Genomic DNA, 20,779 nt, shown 5'->3' with positions numbered 1-20,779 from the left:
GCTTTACAAATAAATATTGATTGATTGATATTAATACAATATTATTGTATCAATTTGTTGTTTCTATTCAACATAGAACAGGAGGAAGCTGACGTTTAGACCCACGCGCAGAACACGGACTCTTTTATTTTGAAGTGAGCGTGAAAATAAACTTGTTTCGACCTTGCGTTTTATTTTGAAAGTGACACGGGAAGTGGGTCGGCGCGTGCCGCCCGCGGACTTGACTACGGTGGCCGCCGCTCGGTGACAGACTAAACGCTCCGCGCTGGGATTTCACGGAAGATGCTGAAGAAACGGGGGCAGTTGGTGAGTTCTTTTTTTTCCCCCTCACTTGTTCGCGTCTTCCAAGCTTCACGTTCACCGCCGCCGACACCGCGATCTACCGGGGGTTTTTGTCGGCGAGACGGACGCGTTTTAGACAAAAGCACACGGACACCGAGCGAGCGGGTGCGGAGGGAGACGCGGCGGTGGCGGGGGTTGTTTGTTGAGTTTGGCCGAGAGTGGAGCGGTGTTGTCTGCTGTTAGCCGTTAGCCGTTAGCTGCTAGCTGCTGCTAACACCGCCGCTGTCAGCGGGCGGTGGTGGTGGTGGAGGAGGACAAGCTAACTGTTAGCCCCCACCACCTGACTCATTCTCTGACGAGACAACGCTGCTTGTTACCTCGTGAGGCGGAGGAACGGGGACAAGTGTGTGTGTGTGTTTGCTAACGGCTAACCTTGGCTAACGTGAACACAAACGTGATGTTGACACTGATTGAAATTTGTACTAGTATCTCAATTTAAAGCAAAGCAGTATGAAAACACAATCAAGTAAAATTCACGTATCTGTACTTTATTCATATTTCTAGCAACGTGTACTTTTACTCCACTACATTTCCTCTAAAGTTCTTTGTAACTACCAAATAAAATCAGGAGATTTCTGTCATTTTTCAGCTTCTTAAATGTGAATATTTTCACGTTTCTGTCATTTTTCAGCTTCTTAAATGTGAATATTTTCACGTTTCTGTCATTTTTCAGCTTCTTAAATGTGAATATTTTCACGTTTCTGTCATTTTTCAGCTTCTTAAATGTGAATATTTTCACGTTTCTGTCATTTTTCAGCTTCTTAAATGTGAATATTTTCACGTTTCTGTCATTTTTCAGCTTCTTAAATGTGAATATTTTCACGTTTCTGTCATTTTCAGCTTCTTAAATGTGAATATTTTCATGTTTCTGTCATTTTCAGCTTCTTAAATGAATACTGAATTTTCTAAAATCATTGATTTTCCCTGTGGACTTTGGTGTGGTAGAGTGAGTGGTTTAAAGCAGGAACATTCCTGTTGGTGATTAAATTACTAAGATTACGTTTATCTCACCACATTCTTGAAATGTTTTTTTACTTCACAATAGAGAAACAAAGCTGGAATAAGCTGGTTTGTGTCTTTCAATAGATTGTTGAATAGATTGTTCCATAAAACAAAGAAATCAGGAAATAGTCAGATTTAAGAAGCTGAAAAATGACAGAAACACGTAAATATTCACATTTTAGAAGCTCAAAAATTACAGAAACGTGAAAATATTCACATTTAAGAAGCTGAAAAATGACAGAAACGCAAAAATATTCACATTTAAGAAGCTCAAAAATGACAGAAACGTGAAAATATTCACATTTAAGAAGCTGAAAAATGACAGAAACGCAAAAATATTCACATTTAAGAAGCTCAAAAATTACAGAGACGTGAAAATATTCATATTTAAGAAGCTGAAAAATGACAGAAATGTGTTTTAATTATTTTTGAACAAACAGAAAAATTATAATATTACTGGCTTTGCAGTTATTCTGGTTTCCAGCTGCATCATCTCGCTCGGTGAAGTTTCTCTAATCTGAATATTGATGCCATAAACGACACTGACATTAAAACGAAGCGAGTTTTCCTTCAGATGTGAATTCTCTGAACTCCTCAGTGGACTTCACTCTCTCACTCTCTCACTCTCTCTGCCTCGTGTTTGCTTTGACCTACTTTTCCTCGCTCTGGTTTCTCTGTTCCTTTTTTCTCCCCTTTGCTAACGTGCTAACGTTAAATTAGGACGAGCTCAGTAGCAGCAGCGAACATCGACCCCGTGACCTCGTGGGAGTGAGTGGAGGTCGGCTGCTGATCATAACAAAGCCGGCGTTTGTGTTTGTGTCCTCTCCTTCCTGCTGTGACCTTGGTGAGATCAAACGCCAGCGCTTACGCTCGGGGGGCGGGTCCATGGTTTGGAGGCGGAGTCAGCGTGCGATATCTAAAAAGTGTCGCCAGTGTCGTAATCGTAGTCCTGTTGAATACTGTATGTCACAGAGATGTTTTTTGGGTTCCCAAACAACACTTCCCAAATTTGAAAGTACACTTGTTCTTTGCGCCGTGATTTTTTTAAACTTGTGGGCGGGCCTTATGAAGCTGCCTGCTGATTGGCTGCTGAGTGACAGCTCAATGTCCGTCTGGAACTCGTTCCCCGTCGACATCCGACAAAATAATTCTAAGTAACGTTTATGATCTACGGAAGCACATTATTGCTGCCACACACACAACAAAGTGGGCTTCTCAGTATTTTGTTATAACGAGAAACTATCAGGTTATTTTGAGATAATATGTTTTGACGTTATAACGAGAAAACATCTTATCTCGAAATAACATGGTAGTTTCTCGCTATAAAGAAAAAACAATCTTATCTCGAAATAACCTGATAGTTTCTCGTTAAAACGATAAAACATCTTGAAATAACATGATAGTTTCTCGTTATAACGAGAAAACATCTCGAAATAACGTGATAGTTTCCAGTTATAACGAGAAAACATAACAACATAACGTGATAGTTTCTCGTTATAATGAGAAAACAATCTCGAAATAACGTGATAGTTTCTAGTTATAACGAAAAAACCTCTCTAAATAAGTGATAGTTTCTAATTATAACAAGAAAACATCTTGAAATAACACGATAGTTTTTGTTATAACGAGAAAACAATCTTATCTCGGAATAACCTGATAGTTTCTCGTTATTACGAGAAAACATATCAAAATAACGTGATAGTTTCTAGTTATAACGAAAAACCTCTCTAAAAAACGTGATAGTTTCTCGTTATAACAAGAAAACATCTCGTAATAACGTGATAGTTTCTAGTTATAACAAGAAAACATCTTGAAATAACACGATAGTGTCTTGTTATAACGAGAAAACATCTAATCTTGAAATAACGTGATATTTACTAGTTATAACGAAAAAACCTCTCTAAATAAGTGATAGTTTCTCGTTATAACAAGAAAACATCTTGAAATAACACGATAGTTTTTGTTATAACGAGAAAACAATCTTATCTCGGAATAACCTGATAGTTTCTCGTTATAACGAGAAAACATCAAAATAACGTGATAGTTTCTAGTTATAACGAAAAACCTCTCTAAATAACGTGATAGTTTCTCGTTATAACAAGAAAACTTCTTGAAATAACACGATAGTTTTTTTTTTAACCATGAGTCAAGTTTTAAAATGGAAACAATTTTTGGTTGTTGTTGTTGTTTTTTTCGTACGTTGAGTCACAAACGAACTAAACTGAAGTAGTTTGTGTTTCCTGTTGAGCGGCTTCTCTGAGTTTGATGCTGCATCCGTCGCACTCTCACCACCAGGGAATTATCTCTTTATAGAGTTTGACCTGAATCAAACTGAAGCTGCCGGGACATGATGATGATGATGATGATGATGATGATGATGATGATGATGATGATGAGTGCTGCTGACTTTAATAAGATCCTGCTCTCTGTTCCCTGGAAATGCTTTGTTTGGTTAGTTTTTGCATATTTAAATGTCAGTCATGGAACGAGGACGTTTGTACTCTCTGTTTCTTTATGTTTGTTTAGTAATTCATCTGCATCAGCTTAAGTCTGTGATATCTTTAAGAACACGTGTCTTTATCTTTAACTGTTAGACGGACTTTAACGACAGGAAACTGAAGTTTGTAAACCACTCACTCTTCCACACCAAAGCCCATAGAGAAAACCAGTGATTTTAGCTCACAGGGACACAGGAGCTGCTGGTCCTCTGCTGAGTTAAGTCTAAATTAAATATTTTCAAAGCCGAATTTGACTAAATCAGTCATTGTAAGTTAGTGATGGAGGCAGCAGTGGATCAACAACTCCTGTGAACTCCTGTGTGCTGTGATGTTAAAATCACTGGTTTTCTCTATGGACTTTGGTGTGGCAGAGTGAGTGGTTTCCTGTTGAAAAAGCCTGTCTAACATTGAGACTCGTTTCACCTTCTCGGGTATGAAAACACGCTGGTTCGGACACTTGTGCTAACACACAACATGCTAACACACAACATGCTAACTGTCTGCACAGTTAAAGATGACGTCGTGAACATGAGACATCGTAGACGTGAGCTGACGTAGGTTCTTATTCGTCGAGTCTTTAGTTCGGTGGCTTGGAGGTTGTTTTTCTTGTGAGTGATTATACCTCATTTAACCAGATTTATCCCTTTCTATTAGATCTTAAAACGCTAATCAGTCGGTGTCGATTGAGAGTTTCTGGTTAAAAACCCACGGAAGAACAACCGACGCGAAGCTCGGAGAAGTTAGAGACGTGGATTCACTGATGTTCCTTCATAGCTGAATCAGGTATGACCTGCTGTTGCCCTCCAGTCCTGAGGAGGGCAGCAGCAGGAAAGCTGCTCTACCGTGTTGAGGTGGTGGGAGGAGGAGGATGAGGATCAGGATCCTGGATTAAGCTCATCAGAAACAATCCTCTGCTCTGAGGAGGTCGATGATGCACCTTCGTCCTCTTCGCTCTGTGTTTTTGTGACTGACGGTAGTTTGTTTGAGCAGCAGCAGATCTAACGTCGACGCGGTCAGTGGTCGACTTGATTTTGTTCCTCCGGAGGAAGACGAGAACAAGTGAGAGTGGAGTCCACACCCATTTAAACCACTAATTTAAACTCACTCGTGACAAAACACCGCAAACTGATTGACTCGAGTAAAACGTCATCTTCATCAGTGGGTTCACCAACAGGAAATTGAACATTTAAGTATTTCAGTCATTCCGATAATCCGATATTTATCTATAAAGCAAGTTGTGTCTGTGTGTGTCTGTTTGTCACAGGCATATCTCGCTGACCCTAAGTCAGATTACAAATCTCTTAAGGAGTAATTTTCATGAATTTTTGAAATTCAGGAAGTGATCCATCTGCCCTGATGCACTTTGACAGTCTTTAGTCTAAAAAAAAAAAAAAAAGTATCTCGGAATGACTTGAAATTTACCATCATAATAGTCGGCCTCGCCCTGAACAAGGATCTGTTGAAAAAATGTGCAAACCTCTTAAAGAATAATTTTAATGAATTTTTGAATTTCAGGAAATGAGCCATTTGCTCTGATGCACTTTGACAGTCTTTAGTCTAAAAAAAAAAAAAAAAAAGTATCTCGGAATGACTTGAAATTTACCATCATAATAGTCGGCCTCGCCCTGAACAAGGATCTGTTGAAAAAATGTGCAAACCCCTTAAGGAATAATTTTAATGAATTTTTGAAATTCAGTAAATTATTCATTTGCTCTGATGCACTTTGACAGTGAGCTGAGTTTCTTCAAAAAAACAAAAAATATCTCGGAATGACTTGAAATTTACCATCATAATAGTCGACGTCGCCGTAAACAAGGATCCGTTGAAAAAATGTGCAAACCCCTTAAGGAATAATTTTAATGAATTTTTGAATTTCAGGAAATGAGCCATTTGCTCTGATGCACTTTGACAGTGAGCTGAGTTTCTACAAAAAAACAAAAAGTATCTCGGAATGACTTGAAATTTACCATCATAATAGTCGACGTCGCCCTGAACAAGGATCCGTTGAAAAAATGTGCAAAACTCTTAAGGAATAATTTTAATGAATTTTTGAAATTCAGGAAATTATTCATTTGCTCTGATGCACTTTGACAGTGAGCTGAGTTTCTTCAAAAAAGTAAAAGTATCTCGGAATGACTTGAAATTCACCATTATAATCGTCGGCATCGCCCTGAACAAGGATCTGTTGAAAATATTTACAAACCCCTTAAGGAATAATTTTAATGAATTTTTGAAATTCAGGAAATTATTCATTTGCTCTGATGCACTTTGACAGTGAGCTGAGTTTCTTCAAAAAAACAAAAAATATCTCGGAATGACTTGAAATTTACCATCATAATAGTCGACGTCGCCGTAAACAAGGATCCGTTGAAAAAATGTGCAAAACTCTTAAGGAATAATTTTAATGAATTTTTGAAATTCAGGAAATTATTCATTTGCTCTGATGCACTTTGACAGTGAGCTGAGTTTCTACAAAAAAACAAAAACTATCTTGAAATGACTTGAAATTTACCATCATAATAGTCGGCATCGCCCTGCACACGGATCCGTTGAAATTATTTGCAAACCCCCTAAGGAATAATTTTAATGAATTTTTGAAATTCAGGAAATTATTCATTTGCTCTGATGCACTTTGACAGTGAGCTGAGTTTCTACAAAAAAAACAAAAAGTATCTCGGAATTACTTGAAATTTACCATCAAAATAGTCGGGATCGCCCTGAACAAGGATCCGTTGAAAAAATTTGCAAACCCCTTAAGGAATAATTTTAATGAATTTTTGAAATTCAGAAAATTATTCATTTGCCCTGATGCACTTTGACAGTGAGCTGAGTTTAATCTCAAAAAGAAAAAGTATCTCGGAATTACTTGGAATTCACCATCATAATAGTCGGCCTCACCCTGAACAAGGATCCGTAAAAAATATTTGCAATTCTCTTAAGGAATAATTTTAATGAATTTTTGAAATTCGGGAAATGATCCATTTGCCCTGAGCTCACTTTGACAGTGAGCTGACTTTCTGCAAAAAAACAAAAAGTATTTCAGAATGACTTGAAATTTACCATCATAATAGTCGGCATCGCCCTGAACAAGGATCCTTTGAAAAAATTTGCAAACCTCTTAAGGAATAATTTTAATGAATTTTTGAAATTCAGGAAATTATTAATTTTGCCCTGAGCTCACTTTGACAGTGAGCTGACTTTCTTCAAAAAAAAAAGAAAAAAGTATCTCGGAATTACTTGAAATTTACCATCATAATAGTCGGCATCGCCCTGAACAAGGACCCGCAGAAAAAATTTGCAAACCCCTGAAGGAATAATTTTAATGAATTTTTTGAAATTCAGGAAATTATTCATTTGCTCTGATGCACTTTGACAGTGAGCTGAGTTTCTACAAAAAAACAAAAAGTTTCTCGGAATGACTTGAAATTTACCATCAAAATAGTCGGCCTCGCCCTGAACAAGGATCCGTTGAAATTATTTGCAAAACTCTTAAGGAATAATTTTAATGAATTTTTGAAATTCAGGAAATGATCCATTTGCCCTGATGCACTTTGACAGTGAGCTGACTTTCTGCAAAAAAGTAAAAGTATCTCGGAATGACTTGAAATTCACCATCATAATAGTCGGCCTCGCCCTGAACAAGGATCCGTTGAAAATATTTGCAAACCCCTGAAGGAATAATTAAACATATTTTTGAAATTCCATTTGCACTTGGACGGTGAGCTGACTTTCTTCAAAAAATGCTGAAGCTGAAGCTGAGTGTTGGGGTTAACTCTGAGTTCTAAAGTCTTACGTCTACCTCTGAAGGTGTCACATGTCTCGTCCACCTGTTTGTCCATCTCTGAGACACTGGTGTGATCTCTACTGTCTGGATCTGGATCACACACCAGGTTCTCCCTCTTCTCTGAAACATACTGACATGCTGTTGGTTTTCTATCCGTCACATTTCCGCTGAAGACCTCGTCTTCTGTGCGTCTTCAAACTTGTGGCTGTGAAAATTGTCGGCATATGAGGAAATACCTGAAATTCACGCAGCGATGCCCGGACGGGAAAGACGAGTGTGTGAAGGCGTGGAGTGTGACCACGGCCTGACCTGATTCAAGGTGTTTGAAATGCTTTTATTTTGAAAACAGAGACAGGATGTGCTGTGACATGAGACATCATCCCGTCATGTGATGACTTCCTGGTTTAAAAGGCTGTTACGTTATTATATTGAACACATTTTGTGAAATAAGTATTTAGTGAAAAATACACTTTAATTGTCAGCCAAAATATTTGTGTAATAGCAGAATTATTTGACCATATTTATATCATAACAACACTGAAAACGCCCAGAAACATGAATATATTCACATTTAAGAAGCTGAAAAATCTCAGAAATGTGAAAATATTCACATTAAAGAAGCTGAAAAATGACAGAAACGTGAAAATATTCACATTTAAGAAGCTGAAAAATGACAGAAACGTGAAAATATTCACATTTAAGAAGCTGAAAAATGACAGAAACGTGAAAATATTCACATTTAAGAAGCTGAAAAATGACAGAAACGTGAAAATATTCACATTTAAGAAGCTGAAAAATGACAGAAACATGAAAATATTCACATTTAAGAAGCTGAAAAATGACAGAAACATGAAAATAGTCACATTTAAGAAGCGAAAAAACGGCAGAAAGTAAGTTAGTTGAATTTCAGGAAATTATCCATTTGCCTGATGCACTTTGACAGTGAGCTGACTTTAGTCTAAAAAACAAACATTATCTCGGAATGACATGAAATTTACCATCATAATAGTCGGCATCACCCTGAACAAGGATCCGTTAAAAAGTATTTGCAATACCCTTAAGGAATAATTTAAATGAATTTTTTAAATTCAGGAAATTATTCATTTGCTCTGATGCACTTTGACAGTGAGCTGACTTTCTTATTATTATATTCACATTTAAGAAGCTGAAAAATGACAGAAACATGAAAATATTCACATTTAAGAAGCTGAAAAATGACCTTTGACTTTTTAAGGATGCTCATTCAAACCTTTGTGTGGCTTACTGTATTGTGTGAGTTTGTTGTTGTTGTTAAAGTGAGTTAAGACAAAGTCAAACGCACACTTTATCAGCCCAGAGCAAACAAAGTCATCGACTGAAGGCGTGTTACAGTGTGTGTGTGTGTGTGTGTCGGAGGGAAAGGAAGCTCCTGCAGCAGCTGTCCTTCATCATAGAATAAACAGTGTGAGGATGAGGCTGAACTGTCGTCGTGACGCTGGAGCAGAGGATCATGGGAACAGCAACGAGGTTAACTACAACTAACTAACTTAAGTTTCCATTGTGTTTGCGATATCAGGCCGTTTTTTTACATGGAAATATTCAAAATGACGACGTGCCTGTGATATTTGTGCTCATCAGATATGTTGTCTTTAGGGTGTGGAGAATCAGACCTCGTGATGTGATATCGGTAGATACTCTAGTTTGTGATATCTAGTTTTAGATACTCTAGTTTGTGATATTGGCAGGTAAAATATCGGTAGATACTCTAGTTTGTGATATTGGCAGATACTCTAGTTTGTGATATCGGCAGGTAAAATATCGGTAGATACTCTAGTTTGTGATATCGGCAGGTAAAATATCGGTAGATACTCAAGTTTGTGATATTGGCAGATACTCTAGTTTGTGATATCGGCAGATACTCTAGTTTGTGATATCGGCAGGTAAAATATCGGTAGATACTCTAGTTTGTGATATCGGTAGATACTCTAGTTTGTGATATCGGCAGATACTCTAGTTTGTGATATCGGTAGATACTCTAGTTTGTGATATCGGCAGGTAAAATATCGTTAGATACTCTAGTTTGTGATATCTAGTTTTAGATACTCTAGTTTGTGATATCGGCAGGTAAAATATTGGTAGATACTCTAGTTTGATACTCTAGTTTGTGATATCGGCAGGTAAAATATCGTTAGATACTCTAGTTTGTGATATTGGCAGATACTCTAGTTTGTGATATCGGCAGATACTCTAGTTTGTGATATCGGCAGGTAAAATATCGGTAGATACTCTAGTTTGTGATATCGGTAGATACTCTAGTTTGTGATATCGGCAGATACTCTAGTTTGTGATATCGGCAGATACTCTAGTTTGTGATATCGGTAGGTAAGATATCGGTAGAGACTCAAGATAGTGATAAAACAATAATCTCCAACATTTATCCAAGGAAATGTCTGACATTTTAGACGAGCGTTTCACTTCATGTCGCTTTTATGAAATTGTCAGTTTGAGTCTTTAAATTTGGGCGAAAATAACGAGTTGTCGTATCAATGTCAAAACGACTTCCTGTCTGACGTCCTCCACAGATAAACGTCCAGAAAGTAAAGTTTGTTTTTTTCTCTCTTTGGCAGCTTTCCGACAGACAACCCTCCAGTGAAGATGAGACCATGGTCCCTGTACTAACCTCCAGAAAAGCCAGTGAACTCCCCGTCAACGAAGTCGCGTGTATCCTGCAGGTACAGTAACCACAGCGACACACCTGTGTCCACACCGACACGCCTGAAAACCCAGATTACACCACTGTGGACGTTTGATTGACAGCTGAATGTCACCACAGGCTGACCTGCAGCGGGGTTTGACCCAGGAGGAGGTGCAGAGGAGGAGGGCGTACCACGGCTGGAACCAGTTTGACATCAGTGAAGAAGAACCGCTATGGAAGAAGTACATCTCACAGGTAACGTCGTCTTCTGGAGGCTTCTCCCTATTTGGCACTTGGTCTGTTGGTGGATATATTCATTCGCTCATTATTTGGCAGTCAGTGGATCTGTAATGTGTATATTTATCGACTTTTGAGAGAACGGTTAAGGAACGAGTGTTACATGTTTAATCCTGACGATTAAAATCCTGATTCCGTGTTTAATCCTGACGATTAAAATCCTGATTCCATGTTTGATCCTGACGATTAAAATCCTGATTCCATGTTTAATCCTGACGATTAAAATCCTGATTCCATGTTTGATCCTAAAGTTTAAAATCCTGATTCCATGTTTGATCCTAAAGTTTAAAATCCTGATTCCATGTTTAATCCTGAAGTTTAAAATCCTGAAGTTTAAAATCCTGATTCCATGTTTGATCCTAAAGTTTAAAATCCTGAAGTTTTAAATCCTGATTCCATGTTTAATCCTGAAGTTTAAAATCCTGATTCCATGTTTGATCCTAAAGTTTAAAATCCTGATTCCATGTTTAATCCTGAAATTGAAAATTCTGATTCCATTTTTAATCCTGAAGTTTTAAATCCTGATTCCATGTTTAATCCTGAAGTTTAAAATCCTGAAGTTTAAAATCCTGATTCCATGTTTCTGTGTGTTTTAAATCCACAATCCTGAGTTTAATCCTACATATAAAATACTTTTAAACCACATGTTCAGGACACTTCAGTAGTAATTCAGAATGAGAACGGTCAAATCTAATCTGGATTTCATCCGGTTTGAATCGGATTGAGTAATCTGAAAATACTGTTATATATATAATATAATATATATATATAATATATATATATACATATGTATATATATACACACACATGTATGGTGTCACTGTCCTCTCTTATCTTAGCGCTCCGCGTTTTAGCGTCGCCTCGTTATCAAAGTCTCTCAGAGAAAGTCGTTGAAACCTCTTGTGGACGCTCTATTTTTAATCTGACATTTGATTAAATGTGGTCACTGTTGTGTCAGAACACACACACACACACACACACACACACACACACTACACACCAACTGTCCGTCTCTGTCGTTCATTAAATCCCTAACTCATGCAGAGTTGTATTGAATATTCATGAGTGTGTTTAATGTGTGACTGTAAAGACGCGTCCGTCCTCACACACACACACACACACACACACACACACGGTTATATAACAGTGAGGCCGTAGATTGAACTGATGTGACACTGAATCGTCGTGTCCCAGAAATAAAGACGTTTAGTTTCACACATGAAGAGACACAATGAAGGGTCTCTGTATGTAAATGAGGGACAAAGGGAGTTTGTCTCTGTGGGACAATGTGTGAAACATGTCCTCTGTGTCCTCTGTGTCCTCTGTGTCCTCTGTGTCCTCTGTGTCCTCTGTGTCCTCTGTGTCCTCTGTGTGCAGTTCAAAGATCCTCTGATCCTGCTGCTGCTGGCGTCGGCCGTCATCAGTGTCCTCATGCGCCAGTTTGATGACGCCATCAGCATCACTGTGGTGAGTCCTCGTGGAAAATATACTTAAAGTTCCAAAAACTACTTAAATCTAGTTAATATTCCAAAATATACTTATAATTCCCAAATCTACTTTAAGTTCGAAAATCTACTTATAATTCCGTAATCTACTGACAATTCCGAAATCTACTTAAAGTTCCAAAAATATACTTAAAGTTCCAAAAGCTACTTAAATCTAGTTATAATTCCGAAATCTACTTAACTCTACTTATAATTCCAAAATCTATTTAAAGTTCCAAAATCTACATATAATTCCAAAAACTACTTAAATCTACTTATAATTCCAAAAACTACTTAAAGTTCCAAAATCAGCTTAAAATTTTAAAAACCGCTTAAAATTTTAAAATCCACTTAAATTTCAAAATCGACTTAAAATTCGAAAATCTACTTATAATTCCGTAATCTACTGACAATTCCGAAATCTACTTAAAGTTCCAAAAATATACTTAGTTCCAAAAACTACTTAAATCTAGTCATAATTCCAAAATATACTTAAATCTAGTTATAATTCCGAAATCTACTTAACTCTACTTATAATTCCAAAATCTACTTAAAGTTCCAAAATCTACGTATAATTCCAAAAACTACTTAAATCTACTTATAATTCCAAAAACTACTTAACTCTACTTATAATTCCAAAATATACTTAACTCTACTTATAATTCCAAAATCTACTTATAATTCCAAAAACTACTTAAATCTTCTTATAATTCCAAAAACTACTTAAATCTTCTTATAATTCCAAAAACTACTTAAATCTACTTATAATTCCGAAATCTACTTTAAGTTCCAAAATCTACGTATAATTCCAAAAACAACTTAACTCTGCTTATAATTCCAAAATCTACTTTAATCTACTTATAATTCCAAAAACTACTTAAATCTACTTATAATTCCGAAATCTACTTTAAGTTCCAAAATCGACGTATAATTCCAAAAACTACTTAACTCTGCTTATAATTCCAAAATCTACTTAAATCTACTTATAATTCCAAAAACTACTTAAATCTACTTATAATTTCAAAAACTACTTAAATCTACTTATAATTCCAAAAACTTCTTAAATCTACTTATAATTTCCAAAACTTCTTAAATCTACTTATAATTCCAAAATATACTTAAATCTACTTATAATTCCAAAATCTAGTCTTGAGGGTGATGTCCGACACAAGAATCAAAGTCAACAATGTCCAACTGTAGAATAAAGATTAAATCTAATCTTTTTAGATTAAAAAGACTTAAAAATCCTACTTAAAGTTCCAGAATCTACTTGTGATCAAAGCACTTTTCACTGGTATTTCAGCTAAATCTTTTTGATGATTCACTTTCACCTAAAAAACAAACAAAACAACAGCAAAAGTCACTCGTTTGTGAGTTTGTGTCGCGTAGAGAAAAAACACCACGTCGCCGCGGTTTCACGCAGACGTGCCGTGATGACTCCGCCCACTTTGAGGAGGAGCTATAGTAACGAGTCGTGTCTGTATCGTGTGATGAAACTGTGGAGATGAAGCAGGACATTGTTGACGTTTACTAACAGATGATGTTGTTTGTTCCAGGCCATCATCATCGTAGTGACTGTTGCTTTTGTCCAGGTAGATTAAAACTCTGTTTATGCTGGATTATTTATGAATAAATGTGCCAATATTTCTTAAATATTGCGACGCCACTGTTCATGACTCTTGTTGTTGTTGTTGTTTGTGCTGTTGTTTGTGTGGTGGTGCAGGAGTACCGCTCAGAGAAGTCTCTAGAAGAGCTGGGGAAGTTGGTTCCTCCAGAATGTCACTGGTGAGTCCGATGCTCTGCTGCTGATAACGTCATCGTTTTGATCCATAAAAACATTGATCAGTGTTTATTATGTTTGTGTTTGTGTGTCAGTATCAGAGAAGGAGATCAGGGTCTGTTTCACAAAGCAGGTTCAACAAACTCTGAGTCTAACCCTGAACTCTGAGTTGATCTACTCTGAGAAAGGAAACTCTGAGTTTTCAGTTTCAGAACAGCTGATTTGAAACTGGTTCACATGTTGATCCATAAAAACATTGATCAGTGTTTATTATGTTTGTGTGTCAGTATCAGAGATGGAGACCTGGTTCACATGTTGGCCATGGAGCTGGTTCCTGGAGACACTGTGTGTTTGTCCGTGGGAGAGAGGGTTCCAGCTGACCTCCGCCTCTACGAGGTACACACACACACACACACACACACACACACACCAGAGTTTGAAACTTTAAGTGGATTTTGAAATATAAGTGGATTATGAAATATAAGTGGATTTTTCGAATTTTAAGTCGATTTTGAAATTTAAGCGGATTTTGAAAATTAAGTGGATTTTGGATTTCTAAGTAGATTTTGGATCTTTAAGTAGATTTTGGAATTCTAAGTAGATTTTGGATCTTTAAGTAGATTTTGGATCTTTAAGTAGATTTTGGAATCATAACTAGATTTTGGATCTTTAAGTAGATTTTGGAATTATAAGTTGATTTTGGAATTCTAAGTAGATTTTGAAATTTAAGCGGATTTTGGAACTTTAAGTAGATTTTGGAACTTTGAGTTTTTGGGACTATAAGTACATTTTGGAACTTTAAACAGATTTTTGAAACTTTAAGCGGTTTTGGAACTTAAAGTGGATTTTGGAACTTATAGCAGATTTTGGAACTTTAAGCAGATTTTGGAACTTTAAGTCGATTTTGGAACTTTAAGTTGATTTTGGAACTTCAGGTAGATTTTGGAACTTTAAGTAGATTTTGGAACTATAAGTATAATTGGGAACTTTAAGTACTTTGAAGATTTTGGAATTATAAGTTGATTTTGGAACTTTAAGTAGATTTAGGAATGAGCTCAGCTGAACGTCGTCAGAGCAGGAAGTAAATAAACACCAGGTTCTATCAGTGATGGAGAAGAAGATGAGAATATCAAACACGTAGAGTTGTCCTGGAAAAGAACCTTTACGTGTCATACATTCATTCAGATATTATTTATGACTGTAAACAACAGTAGTAAATGTGGAGTGAGGGCAAAGGGAATGTTTTTGGTCCGGTCCGTTGATCAGTGTCCGTCCCCCGTCCCCCCCACAGTCCACAGATCTGTCCGTGGACGAGTCCAGTCTGACGGGAGAGACCACGCCCTCCTCCAAGTCCACCTCTCACCAGCAGGCGACCTCCAACGGAGACATGGCCTCGCGCAGCAACATCGCCTTCATGGGGACGCTGGTGCGCTGCGGCAAAGCCAAGGTAACGGCAGCCGGCCGAGAACGTGAACCTCAAACAGGACGTGGTGTTTGTTTAAAGCTGTGCAAATGTTCCTCAGGGCATCGTCATAGGAACCGGAGAGAGCTCCGAGTTTGGCGAGGTCTTCAAGATGATGCAGGCGGAAGAGGTGACGTTGACTTTGATTCTTGCTGTTTGTGTGTTTGAATGTAAAGGTTTTAATGTTTGTTTCTGGTTGTTTTTTCTACAGGCTCCAAAGACTCCTCTGCAGAAGAGCATGGACCTGCTGGGGAAACAGCTCTCGCTCTATTCCTTTGGCATCATAGGTCAGTGTTTAGTCCTCATCTTCATCTTCATCACGTCACACACACACACACACACAGAGTGTTTGATGGTACGACCTGTGCTCTGTGTTCCAGGCGTCATCATGTTGGTTGGTTGGCTCCAGGGCAAGAAAACCCTCGACATGTTCACCATCGGAGTCAGGTAGGTCTGCTCTTACTCATGCTGACCACTGGGGGCAGTGTTTAAAGACACCAGTAGGTGTCAGCAGTGGGTTTGTTCCTCTGTGGTTTGTTCCTCCAGCTCAAAGACCTGAAACTGGACTTGGACTCGAGCTCAAAGACCTGAAACTGGACTTGGACTCGAGCTCAAAGACCTGAAACTGGACTTGAACTCAAGCTCAATGACGAGTCCTGACTTGAACTTGAGCTCAATAACTTGAAACTGGACTTGGACTCGAGCTCAAAGACCTGAAACTGGAATTGGACTCGAGCTCAAAGACCTGAAACTGGACTTGGACTCGAGCTCAAAGACTTGATTTGAACTCGAGCTCAGACTTGATTTGGACTCAAGCTCGAAGACCTGAAACTGGACTTGAACTAGAGCTCAAAGTCTTGTTAACTTGGAATCGAGCTCAAAAACTTGAGACCTGTCTTGGACTCAAGCTCAAAGACCTGAAACTGGACTTGGACTCAAGCTCAAAGTCTTGGGTTTTGACTTGAACTCAAGCTCAAAAGAGACTTAATTTGGACTCAAACTCAAAGGTTAGTGTTGACTTGGATTCTTCCTCAAAAATTTGAGACTTGACTGGGACTCGAGCTCAAAGACCTGAAACTGGACTTGAACTCGAGCTCAAAGTCTTGTTAACTTGGATTCAAGCTCAAAAACTTGAGACCCTTCTTGGACTCAAACTCAAAGACCTGAAACTGGACTTGAACTCAAGCTCAATGACGAGTCCTGACTTGAACTTGAGCTCAATAACTTGAAACTGGACTTGGACTCGAGCTCAAAGACCTGAAACTGGAATTGGACTCGAGCTCAAAGACCTGAAACTGGACTTGGACTCGAGCTCAAAGACTTGATTTGAACTCGAGCTCAGACTTGATTTGGACTCAAGCTCGAAGACCTGAAACTGGACTTGAACTAGAGCTCAAAGTCTTGTTAACTTGGAATCGAGCTCAAAAACTTGAGACCTGTCTTGGACTCAAGCTCAAAGACCTGAAACTGGACTTGGACTCAAGCTCAAAGTCTTGGGTTTTGACTTGAACTCAAGCTCAAAAGAGACTTAATTTGGACTCAAACTCAAAGGTTAGTGTTGACTTGGATTCTTCCTCAAAAATTTGAGACTTGACTGGGACTCGAGCTCAAAGACCTGAAACTGGACTTGAACTCGAGCTCAAAGTCTTGTTAACTTGGATTCAAGCTCAAAAACTTGAGACCCTTCTTGGACTCAAACTCAAAGACCTGAAACTGGACTTGAACTCTGGCTCAAAGACCTGATTTGGACTCGAGCTCAAAGACCTGATTTGGACTCGAGCTCAAAGACCCGAAACTGGACTTGAACTCTGGCTTAAAGACTTGAGACTTGACTTGAACTCGAGCTCAAAGACTTGATTTGGACTCAAGCTCAAAGTCCTGAGTGTTAACTTGGATTCTAGCTCAAAAACTTGAGACTTGAATTGGACTCGAGCTCAAAGACCCGAAACTGGACTTGAACTCTGGCTTAAAGACTTGAGACTTGACTTGAACTCAAGCTCCGTGACTTGAGCAGGGAGGGGAGTCTCAAGTCCTGTAAATTCAAGCCTTGTGTGGGTTTTGTTGATGTCCTTCAGTCTGGCGGTCGCCGCCATCCCAGAGGGTTTACCCATCGTGGTGACGGTGACGCTGGCGCTGGGCGTGATGCGAATGGTGAAGAAAAGAGCCATCGTTAAGAAGCTGCCCATCGTAGAAACTCTGGGTACGTGAATGATCTCATGCTACGTCATGCTACGTTATATAATTTGTTGGAAAAAAAAAAAAAGTTGTCTTAAATCCTAAGAATATTATTAATATTTAAAGTATATATTTCATGCTGATGTATTTTGTAAAGATTGACTCATTTAAAGTGGAAAAAATATCAATATATACTATTTTTGGGGAAGGTGACATTTTCTGCCACAAGGAACAAATGTGTCAGTTTTTTTTGTTTGTTTATAAATCTGACACAAATGCAAATGTATGTATTAAAATAAATGTTTCTGTCAATCATTGACCCATCTCAGGGCCTAATTAAAGTTAGTTATAGTTTAAGCGGATTTTGAAACTTTTAAGACAATTTTGGAACTTTAAGTGGATATTGAAATTTAAGCGGTTTTTGAAATTTAAGCGGATTTTGGAACTAAAAGTAGATTTTGGAACTTTAAGTAGATTTTGGAATTATGAGTTTATTTTGGAACTTGAAGTAAATTTTGCAATTATAGGTTTATTTTGTGGCTTTAAGTAGATTTTGGAATTCCAAGTAGATTTTGGAATTCTAAGTAGATTTTGGAATTCTAAGTAGATTTTGGAATTCTAAGTAGATTTTGGAACTTTTAGCGGATTTTGGAACTTTTAGCGGATTTTGGAATTATTAATAGATTTAGGAACTATACATAGATTTAGGATCTTAAAGTAGATTTTGGAATTCTAAGTAGATTTTGGAATTCTAAGTAGATTTTGGAATTTTAAGTAGATTTTGGAACTTTAAGTAGATTTTTTGGCTTAATAATAGTTATCAAATTCTCTGTGAAAGGTATTTTATGGAGTTGTGTAAACATACTGGCCTTTAAGGGGTTCAAATCCCTGAAATATTATTAACATTTGATATGTATGTAATTTTTAAAAGACTGACTCATTTAAAGTAGAAAAATAAATATGATTTTACGGAGGTGACATTTTCTGCCCTTAAGGACAAATTTGTTAGGACATTAAAGGAACTCGTTATTCACTTTAAATCATCGGTGACCTCGCTCTCTAACGACATGTTGACGTTCTCCGTCAGGCTGCTGTAACGTCATCTGCTCAGACAAAACGGGAACGCTGACCAAGAACGAGATGACGGTCACTCAGCTCTTCACGTCAGACGGACTCCACGCCGAGGTCAGGGAAAAAAAACCCACCTTCACGTTTGTTGAGGTTTTTAACGTGAACTTGGAGTGGACACGCAAACATCTGGACTTTTGTTCTTCAGGTGACGGGCGTCGGCTACAACAGGGAAGGAGACGTGTTGGTGGACGGTGAGGTGGTCCATGGGTTCTCCTGCCCTTCTATCACCAGGATTGTGGAGGTGAGACACTGTTGAAGAACATCTCGCTGAAATGTGATTTCCCCAGATCTTAATTCAAGTTGGTGAAGGTGAATGAGAAAATGTTAGAAAATGGGATTTTTTCTTTGTTAAATGTGTCAGAGTCCAGAGAAAGTGATGAGACAAAGCTGTTCTGTTCTGAGCTCAATGAACGGGTTTAATCACCCACTGTGAAGAAATGTCAACTTTTACTGACGCCATTGAAGAGACATCTTTTACTATTTTTAAGTAGATTTCAAAACTTGAGGTATATTTTGAAACTAAGTAGATTTTGAAACTTAAAGTAGATTTTGAAACTTTAAGTAGATTTTGGAACTTAAAGTAGATTTTGGAATTATAAGTAGATATTGAATTTTTAAGCAGATTTTGAAACTTTAAATATATTTTGAAATTTTTAGATTTTGGAAGTAGATTTTGAAACTTTAAATATATTTTGAAATTTTTAGATTTTGGAAGTAGATTTTGTAATTTTAAGTAGATTTTGGAACTTTAAGTAGATTTTGGAATTTTAAGTAGATTTTGGAATTTTAAGTAGATTTTGGAACTTTAAGTAGATTTTGAATTTTTAAGTAGATTTCAAAACTTTAAGTAGATTTTGAAACTAAGTAGAGTTTTTGAAACTAAGTAGAGTTTTTGAAACTTAAACTATATTTTGAAACTTTAAGTGTATTTTGGAACTTAAAGTAGATTTTGGAATTATAAGTAGATTTTGAATTTTCAAGTAGATTTTGAATTTTCAAGTAGATTTTGAATTTTAAGTAGATTTAGAATTTTTAGGTAGATTTTAGAATTCTAAGTAGATTTTGGAACTTTAAGTAGATTTTGAATTCGTAAGTAAATTTCAAAACTTTAAGTATATTTTGAAACTTTAAGTTTATTTTGGAACTTAAAGTAGATTTTGGAATTATAAGTAGATTTTGAAACTTTAAGTAGATTTTGAAACTTTAAATATATTTGGAAATTTTTATATTTTGGAACTCCAAGTAGATTTTGGAATTATAAGTAGATTTTAAATTTTTGTGTGTGTGCGTGCAGGTCGGCTGCGTGTGCAACGACTCCATGATCAGGAATCACAACCTGCTGGGACGACCAACAGAGGGCGCTCTCATCGCTCTCGCCATGAAGGTGAGGAGAACGCGCACAAGCGCCATCGCCGTAAAACCAAAAACCCAAATATGGTCACTTCCTGACAGAGCAGGAAGTGTTTCTGATTCCCTCTGCTGCTCCTTATCACAGAATAATATGTTGAATTTCCACCACCAGGGGGTGCTGTTTACAAAAAGAACAAATTTCTAACATCAGGAATAAATGGCCACTATTGCCAAGTTCATCTCTTCCCTCAGTAGATGATGATGTCAGTTATGTTCACATTTAGAGGAAAATGAAGTGATTGACAGCTCATGTCGTCCAATCAGAGCTGTGTGTGTGTGTGTGTGTGTGTTGTCACGGCTCAGATGGGTCTGGAGAACCTGCAGCAGGACTACGTTCGTCTGGCTGAGCATCCGTTCACGTCGGAGCAGAAGTGGATGGCCGTGCACTGTGCTCATCGTAGTAAGCAGGTCTGTAAATATATAAATATATATGTGGTAAATATATATACATATATATATATATCAGTGATCTGTGGAATCATCATCATCATCATCACTAGTGTGTGACCTCCCTCTCCTCTGTGTTTCCATCAGAACACCAGTGTTTACTTCATGAAGGGCGCCTACGAGAACGTGATTGGCTTCTGCAGCTCGTACAACAGCAGAGGGAGCACACTTCCCCTCACACACCAGCAGAGGGAGCTCTACCAGCAGCAGATCAGCTACATGGGCACGGCCGGACTCCGAGGTGAGAGGAAGTCTTTTTAAGTCTCTGTAACTCTGTAACGCAACCAACGTTT

At 37.7% G+C, this 20,779-nt stretch overlaps 1 protein-coding gene across 1 annotated transcript in view; it reads left to right on the top strand.

Moving 5' to 3' along the window:
• Window positions 1-282: 282 nt before the first annotated feature.
• atp2c1 (ATPase secretory pathway Ca2+ transporting 1) overlaps window positions 283-20,779 on the top strand; it is a gene marked incomplete at its 5' end in the record, with an annotated part of 27,639 nt that continues 7,142 nt past the window's right edge. Inside the window, 17 exon segments of the mRNA XM_083909702.1 lie at window positions 283-306; window positions 10,233-10,337; window positions 10,439-10,555; window positions 11,975-12,064; window positions 13,638-13,673; window positions 13,805-13,866; window positions 14,149-14,257; window positions 15,153-15,367; window positions 15,369-15,453; window positions 15,535-15,610; window positions 15,704-15,770; window positions 17,399-17,523; window positions 18,586-18,683; window positions 18,775-18,870; window positions 19,924-20,013; window positions 20,343-20,447; window positions 20,574-20,727. Coding sequence (XP_083765828.1) covers window positions 283-306; window positions 10,233-10,337; window positions 10,439-10,555; window positions 11,975-12,064; window positions 13,638-13,673; window positions 13,805-13,866; window positions 14,149-14,257; window positions 15,153-15,367; window positions 15,369-15,453; window positions 15,535-15,610; window positions 15,704-15,770; window positions 17,399-17,523; window positions 18,586-18,683; window positions 18,775-18,870; window positions 19,924-20,013; window positions 20,343-20,447; window positions 20,574-20,727 — 1,654 coding nt within the window.

Source organism: Microchirus variegatus (genome assembly GCF_963457635.1).
Source record: "Microchirus variegatus genome assembly, chromosome: 2".
In the NCBI taxonomy this organism is placed as follows: Eukaryota; Metazoa; Chordata; class Actinopteri; order Pleuronectiformes; family Soleidae; genus Microchirus; species Microchirus variegatus.
The sequence above is the reverse complement of the archived record's forward strand: the minus strand, read 5'-3'. Positions and strand labels throughout refer to the sequence as shown.